Raw genomic sequence first — 8474 nt, 5'->3', positions numbered from 1 at the left:
CGAAGACGCTGTGGCCATCCTCTACAAGCGCTTCGGCGACACCCGAAATATCATCAGGGAGCACCTGGCCCAGCTTCGAGCGCTGCCATCGGTTACTTCATCGGACGACGTGAGAGGCCTACGGAAGCTACTCGATCACGTTCAGTGCCATGTGCGCGGACTGAGGAGACTGAACGTGAACTCGAACACTTATTCTACGATGATGATCGACATTATTTTGAAAGCTTTACCTGCCGACATCGTCGTGGGATATTATAAACAACTGGCCAACCATCCGAGCTTATCTCGTTCCGAAAACAACGCCCCGTGCAGCGAGGAACCCACATCTGCCACGGGTCTCACAGACGGTGAGTTCGAACAACTTCTGACTTACTTGACTGTAGAGGTGGAAAGTCGCGAAAAGACTGGAACTGGCCTCAGTCGAAACAAGCCTATGAGACAGGGAAGTGAAAGGAAGCAGTCGTCCTTACCGTCTACATCTGCGGTACTGCACGCAACCTCCCACGTAAAGGAGCAGTGTCTGTTGTGCGGATCTCTGACACACAGCACTGCTGATTGCAACAGTGACATGGGCCATGAGGAGCGATTAGAGAAACTGAAGAAAATTGCTGCTTCCGATGTACCTTACGAGGGCATTGTTAGAAAGATTGTCGCCGCCGATTGAAATGCGGAAAATGCAGCGGCAGGCATGCCGTATCGGTATGCGACCCTAACTGGAAGCCGAACAAAAGGGAGGTCACTCCAAATTTGGATGTCAGCAGCTTGCATGCCAGCAGCCGCAATTCCATGACTAGTGAAACTCTGCTACAAACTTGCCGGCTTTGGGCTGTTGGCGAAAGTCGATGCGGCTACATTCGAGGCATCGTGGATGGCGGCAGTCACCGCAGTTTTATTCTTGAGGACATCTCGAAATTTCTGGGTCTGAAAGAAAGCGGCCAAACCTCTCTACAGCTGAGCACATTCGGGACAGCCACCTCTGCAACTAAAAGATATCGTCTTGTAGAGGTTCGTCTCCGCAGCCAGTACGATGACAAGGAATATCTAATCGAAGCCATTGAAGTTCCTTTCATCTGCAACGACTTAGTCCAAGTGCCTGTTGAGGATGAGTTTGTCAAGATTATAGAGCAGACAGGACGTCCCATAGCTGACAAACTTTTGTTGCCGGGTATGCCAGCGGTGCCAGGTATCGGTCTTCTTATTGGCTCTGAGCACCTGTGGAAGTTCATGACAGGCGAAATTCAACGTTGTCAGCAAAACGCTGACTTGGTTGCCCTAGGCTCAGTCTTCGGTTGGATGTTTCAAGGCCCAGTATCAGTGCATACCTCAGTTGACACTTCATCCAACATCTGTGTTCTGAGGGTAAGCACGGCGCTTAACACCACCGAAAAAATAGTAAAAGGCTTCTGGGAGTTGGAAACCATCGGCATCATAGATCACAAAGGAGGACCTGATGAGGAAACAGAAGCGACCATTCACCAATTTGAAAGAAGCATCAATATGCAGAACGGCCGTTACGATGTCGCCTTTCCTCCGAAAGAGAACAGCGGACACCTTTCAAATAACCGATTCCAAGCTCAGAAGCGACTCAAGAGCCTCAGGAAAAGAATTCAGCATGCTCCGGAATTCAGAGCCGAGTACGAGGCTACTATGCAAAGCTACATACAAGAGAGCTACATCCCAAAGGCCGAAGAAATTTCGGAAGAACGAAAAGAAGTGAAAGTGTTGCAAGTACGGATGTTTAAGCCGATCTTGGACTTGACCCACTACAGCGGTTTTTGTCGAGTTTTGCGCATAACTGCCTGGGTGTTCAGATTCATAACTGCGTGCCGGAATCCGTCGAACAAAGTGACATCGTCGCTCGTAGCGGAAGAGATCGAAAGATCAGAATTATACTGGCTAAAATCCGTTCAAGAGGAGTCCTACCCGGACGACGTGTCAGGTCTTCGCCAAGGAATGTCGGTGAGCTCTCAATCGAGCATCCAGAAACTACAGCCCATTCTAGACAAGGAGGGACTACTCCGAGTTGGAGGCAGGTTGCACTTTTCCGATGAGAATGAAAAGGTTAAGCATCCCATTCTTCTTCCTCCCAGCCACCCCTTCACGGAGCTCGTTATTCGTGACGCTCATTTGCGAACGTTCCACAGCGGCGCTCGAGACACTCTCACTGAAGTGAGAGAAAGGTTCTGGATTCCACGCAGCCTTCAGCAAGTTAAACGGGCTATAAATCGCTGCAACAGCTGCCTGAGAGGTCGTGCAAAGCCAGGAGTAGCTCCCACGGCACCTTTTCCAGCAGACAGAGTATGCCGTTCGGAACCGTTTGAAGTCGTTGGCATAGACTTTGCCGGACCGCTCTTCATTAAAGACATGAAAACGGTCTCAAAATCGTACATTGCACTTTTCTCGTGCGCTGTTACTTGAGCCGTTCACCTAGAGCTTGTCTCGAACCTCTCATCTGATGTCTTTCTATTGGCTTTCCGAAGATTTACCGCTCGACGGGGATTGCCATCTGTTATATACAGTGACAGCGCGAAGACATTCCAGAGGGCTTCTAAGGAAATTGCAGCACTGAAAGACACCCTCTTTGACGGAAAGTTGCCCGACCACAGTGCCAAGACAAGAATTCGGTGGAAATTCATTGTCGAAAGAGCAGCATGGTGGGGTGGATTCTGGGAGAAGATGGTGAGAACTGTGAAGGTTTGTCTGCGCAAAATTCCTCGTCAGGAAAGACTCACCTTCGAAGAACTTACAACTGTTCTACAGGAAGTCGAGGGCATCGTGAACTCCCGCCCCTTGACCCATGTTCCTGCATCGGCAGAAGAACCAGATGTTCTTACGCCAGCCCACTTTCTGATTGGAAAGAGATTTACCTCGTTACCATCATCGTATCCTGCTGTCATCTCGTCAACCCAAGCATTGACCCGAAAGTGCAAGCATCGCCAACAATTGCTTGACCAGTTTTGGAGGCTTTGGCGCAAGGAATATCTTTTGTCTCTTAGGTCGGCTCACACGTGTCCCAGCCAGCGTACTACAAAGACCGCCCTCGGTGACCTGGTTCTCCTTCAAGACGAAAGGGCTCCTCGACAGATTTGGAAGACTGCCAGGATAGTGGAATCGATCCCAGGAAGAGATGGACACATTAGAGCCTGCGTCCTGAAGCTGCCCAACGGAACCACCCTGCGACGGCCGGTCCAGCTTCTCTACCTCCTCGAGTTGTGTGTTTAGTACTACCCTAGGGATCCCACAGCTGGGGCCCGGGAGGTTGTTGTGTTTTCTTCTCTTCTGGGATGGAAGTTTGAGCGTGTTAAGTGATTTACAGTTCTGCATTCCTCTCTCCTGTGTTGTGTGCGAGGGGTGTTGCCGTCTCCTGTGCGTGGCGCGGCTCGGGAGCCGAGCCGGAGTAAGACGATGCTTCCTCACCGACCCCTCTGCTGCTGTACCGCGTGATCTGGCGCCTGGGAGCTCAAGGTCGACACATGCGGGGGACCGCGCCCCGGCGCCGGGAAAGAGACTCGCCTGCAGATCATGTTCTCGCTGTTTCGTGAACTGACAGAAAGCGTGAACTGACACAAAGCAGAAGCGTGTGTGCGGCGCCCCCTTCGGCGCCGAGGGAGAGAGGCTCCCCTGCGGGTCAGTCGGTCGCACACTTTGCTTCGGGAACTGAAAGAAAGAAGTCGTGCGTGTGTTTTTTCTCTTGTTTAACCTCCCCGTATACTGTAAAGTTCAATACAGTTGTTGTCGTTTGTTGTCATGAAAGTTTCACCGTGTCATCATTGACTGTTAACATACAACACACGTGTGCGAATGGAGTCACTACAAATGCTTTCACACTGTTCTGCCCGCAAATCATGACATTCGATCTTGCACCTTGCGCTACCACAACCACACTACTCACTTCTTTATTTTACGCAAGTGCATTCTGGGCTCATTCTGCCGAGAAGCCATCACCGTTAACACAGAATCGTCAAGAAAAAATGTGATTTTTTTTCCAAACGTACCCTAACAAATACGCATGTGGTTTCCAATCCCAATTATGGGTGTAGGACACAATCGTGGGGCTGCGTTCATCTTGCGCCATATTATTTTGTTTCATATTTAGCATCCATCTACTGCTGAACTTAGGGACTAGTCTGATGAGGATTGGAACCGACGATATATGACTTCCAGTTGAATGGCCTAAATTGCTAGTGCAGGAGAGCACCAACAAGTGAGACAGGTACTGTGTCGTCGTTTTTGTTTTCAAATAGCTGCTGAAAGAGAGAACATATATGAAAAAAATTCACGGAATGAAAAGTTGTAGTTAATGGCGCTATTGCATTTGCGTCTAGGCGTAGCCTGAGCGTCCCCCTATTTTTCCATGCTGGCAGCAATTTACTTTTAAGATGAGCCTACATTGTTCGGCCTTACTGAAGCATTTAATGTGATAAACAAATCTGAGACTCAACAGGTAACCGATCGTATATAACAAGCCCTCACAGTTTGCAGTCTCTACAGCTTTATTTTTTTTTTTTGCAAATCCATACCCATGTGGCACAGTTAACCGGCCCGATAGTGGAAATATGAAGGCCAAATACGGCTCAAGGGCGCCTCCTTTTTGGCAGCATGTTTCTGATATTGGTCATGCCATTCTATATTCTGCTTCCAACGGGCGAGGTATGCCATTGCTTGCTGACATTGGCACTATGTCTGGAAACCAGTGGTAAACATTGTCCTGCTATACGTGTAGGTCGCTAAATTTCGCATAAGCTGGTGTGAGCTCGGCAACATCGTCTATCAGATTGATCGGTCTTCCAACATTTCATATACGTTAATGTGCGTTGGCAAGTATTGGCCGCTCCTTTAATTGGAATGCGAACATTTGATATACGTTCGTGTACATTTACAAATATTGTTCGCTCATTTAGGTATGACTGCCAACATCTGATATACGTTTATTAATGGTTGCAAATATTTTTCGCTCATTAAAATCGCGCTGCCAACATGAGGTACATCTTGCCATATATTAATCAACTTTGACGATTATTTAGCCAGACTGCTAATGAGCGTTGGTGAAACTTTTTCCCTCAGACCGCCAACATACCTCGTGTGTTAACATGCACCTGTTGACAAATATGTTCCGTTTATTGAGATACGGTTTTCAGAATGAGACTTTCTTCTACGAACCTCGGCATTCCAAATTAGTCTTCAGAGCTTTTAGGTAAACAATAAGCAGTATTAACTTGCTCGTGTGCGTGGGTTATGCAGTACCAATCGTACACAAATTGAAGAGATAATTCTTGTCCACCTTATCTGAAAACGGTTGAACATTCAGGCAACACTAGCTACCGGGCATTGTTATATTATAAAACTAGAGCCATCTGCATCCATTGGCTACCCTATTTGATTGCATTCTCACTGTACGTGCGGTTTTGGAGACATATGCCTCGAACGTTATCCTTATATTCATGTGAATGCGCACGCAAGACCGAGACACTGCATAAAAACATCCTTGACGCCGTTAGCTTTTGATCTGGATGTTTATTTCCACTTCAGCATCGAAAAGCAAACGGCAGAGAGACATGTCTAGTATGCTAATCGCGCATGCAGTGTCGTGAAAACCCCTTGTCACAGCTGAAGCCATTTAGGCGGCCATTATGACACGTACGCATGGAAGCGAGAATCGAAATTGAATATTTACGCTTGCATTTCTGGTAACACACGCGCTTTAGAAGAGTTCTACAAATTGGAGCTATCTAGAAATGTTACCGCCTCCAAGTTTACAAAATAATGATATAAGAGGCTAAATATCTTATAGCTGCATCGTATTTAAATAGGGGGTTGACCACTGCAATTGCTATTTTTTCTGCCTGCCTGTCTGCATATAGCGTACCTGCGAAACAGCTGTGATGTACTTGTGATTATCTATTGTAAAAAAATCTGCGAACTGTGTAGATGAGCTGCGCCAAACTATGTTACTGATTGAACTGTGTATTTTTAATGCCGACAAACCAAGGCAGCCTACAAATGACGATGTTCTTTACAAGAAAGGCGCTGGACTAGACAGACGAAAAACAACACAGTGGACAAAGTTTAGAACAGAAGGAAAGGTGACAATGAGAAGTGACGTTATAAAAATTAAGACAAGCATCCTTGCACACAATCGAAAATTTGTGCTACCGTCCAATATCCATTTTACCAATATTTTCTAAAGGGCTGGAAAAAACAATTAGTATTCGAATGGATAATTTTTCTCAAAAACACAGTCTGTTGACTGAATGTCAGTTTGGATTCAGGAAAAAGCGTTCCACAGAAAATGCTTTGCTCACCCAAAAAGAGATCATCTTGGAAAACATAGAAAAGAAACTAATGACTTTGGGAATCTATATTGATTTCAGCAAAGCCTTTGATCGTGTTAATCACAATCTGTTAATAGACAAGATAGAAAAATATGGTTTCCGTGGTAAGTGCACTCGACTAATTCGTTCATACTTATCCTCACGCTCACAGTTCGTTGAAATTAATGACCATAAGTCAGAAATACGATCCATACAAAGCGGTGTGCCTCAGGGCAGCATTCTTGGTCCAGTCCTTTTTCTATTTTATATAAATGATATAGTGCTAATAGATAATGTGTCCAAATTTGTCATCTACGCTGATGATTGTAACATATTTTTTAGTGGAAAAAATGTGACGGATATTCTACCTCTCGCAAGCTCAGTTTGTTTTCGGCTGCAGGATTGGACTGAGAAAAACAATCTCTTATTAAATGAATCGAAAACAAAATGTGTTTTGTTCCGCGCACCCAGTACATGTCTAGAAATGCCTGAAACCATCATCATTGGTCCATATATAATTAATAGAGAGACATCTGTGAAAACACTTGGCGTTATTTTCTCTGAACAGAAGGAAAGGTGACAATGAGAAGTGACGTTATAAAAATTAAGACAAGCATCCTTGCACACAATCGAAAATTTGTGCTACCGTCCAATATCCATTTTACCAATATTTTCTAAAGGGCTGGAAAAAACAATTAGTATTCGAATGGATAATTTAGTGCGCATAATTTAAACAAACTAATCTTACTACAAAAAAAAGCTGTTAGGGCGATAGAAAGTGTTCCATTCAACGAGCATACTAAACCTCTATTCTACAAGTACAAAATAATGAAAGCCGATAGCATATACAAGTACAAACTAATAAAAAGTTACAATGCAGCAATGCAGGGCAATTTAGATACATTCCCCTCACTCGCCAATCTCCATAAGCAAGAATACATATACCCTCATCGCCATAAACTACCATGGAAAGTTCCCGTCACGCACACAGGTTATGGCCGCCAACGCGTTGAATACACACTCCCCCACACACTCAATGACTTTGCGAAGCAAGACATATTCACTACGAAACTTAACAAAAGGGACATTATTTATAAACTAGCATTAGTTTAACTAGATGTTTCTTTTTACTTTCGTTTTGTACAGTTCCTAGTACACTGAACAAAAATCTGAAATGTTACAGTGCTGTCATTGTTGTCAGGGTGGTTGGAGCTTTGTCAAGCTGCTATTGTGCAGCTTTTTCTCCCACCTCCTTTTTTCGCCATGTGTTTTTTTGTTTCGGTGAAAATAAAAATTGATTGATTGATTGATATAATTAGACTCGGAGCGCACGTAGACATACGTTGTGATGTGTACTGCTTTGCACTCTCGATCAATAAATATTTGATATACGCATCGAATGCTGTTAGCTCCAGATTTAATTTTTATCACCAGAAATATTTAGACCGATCCATTTCTGCATGTCTGTTTTACTTCTTTTGACTTGCAATGCTAGTCTGATCTTAAATTCTGCTTTCAGGGTCAGCACCACATGTAACTATGCTGTTAATCCCTCCAGCGATTGCAATACAATACATTGAGTATCATCAGTATCGCTGTCGTGATGAAACATGGAGGGAAAGAAAGCAAACTTTTAGCCGCTTAGACGCTATGGGGAGCGGTAGCAGGTGATGCTTTATATAAGAAAGTCATGCTTCACTTCAGCTTATAACAGTTCTGCTTTGTTTTTGTTTTTTTGTTTTTTTTTTTTTTTGACAAGCGCTTAGTACCTTCCATTAGCGCTTTTTCTCTTTTTTTAAGCGTAACAGGTGACCAATGCCTCTAAGCAGTCGAACTGTCTCAGAGTATCTCTTTTCCATAAACCTACGCATTAATTATTTCTCCTTGGGTCTCTTCACGTGTTTTATGACCGCAAATTTCGTTCCTGCGCCCGAACTCTGTCATGCGCTTGAAGGCATTACTTCAACGTGCCCTGCATTTTCATCCCACTTATTGTCGGCAGTTGCCCGACGTTTGATATGGCTCGCTCTCGAGCCTGAAACCGCTCCGAGTTTGCATTAGCGGAAACAAAGCAGGAATGCGGCCTGCGACATGTTTACTAAATGCACATGCGCATGATTTTCATATGCGGCACAAGAGAGGTTTTTTTTTTTTTGCGAGAAA

The 8474-nt window shown here is 44.8% G+C and overlaps 1 protein-coding gene across 1 annotated transcript; it reads left to right on the top strand.

The window, feature by feature from the left end:
* Positions 1–786: 786 nt before the first annotated feature.
* On the top strand, positions 787–3222 carry LOC146183606 (uncharacterized). The gene is made up of 2 exons (XM_084608384.1): positions 787–2384; positions 2481–3222. Exons 1-2 carry the CDS (start codon positions 787–789, stop codon positions 3220–3222), a joined length of 2340 nt encoding a protein of 779 aa, XP_084464510.1.
* The last annotated feature ends 5252 nt before the right edge of the window (positions 3223–8474 follow it).

This window comes from Amblyomma maculatum, chromosome 7 (genome assembly GCF_055883805.1).
Source record: "Amblyomma maculatum isolate TAMU_Amacu chromosome 7, ASM5588380v1, whole genome shotgun sequence".
NCBI classification, from domain to species: Eukaryota; Metazoa; Arthropoda; class Arachnida; order Ixodida; family Ixodidae; genus Amblyomma; species Amblyomma maculatum.
Note: the sequence above shows the minus strand (reverse complement) of the source record. Positions and strands in the feature narration are given on the sequence as shown.

Coding starts and splice junctions, on each gene's coding strand:
- LOC146183606 (XM_084608384.1), top strand. CDS start 787: ATGACTAGTGAAACTCTGCTACAAACTTGCCGGCTTTGGGCTGTTGGC. Junction 2,385..2,480: donor ATGAAAACGGTCTCAAAATC/GTACATTGCACT, acceptor GGCTTTCCGAAG/ATTTACCGCTCGACGGGGAT.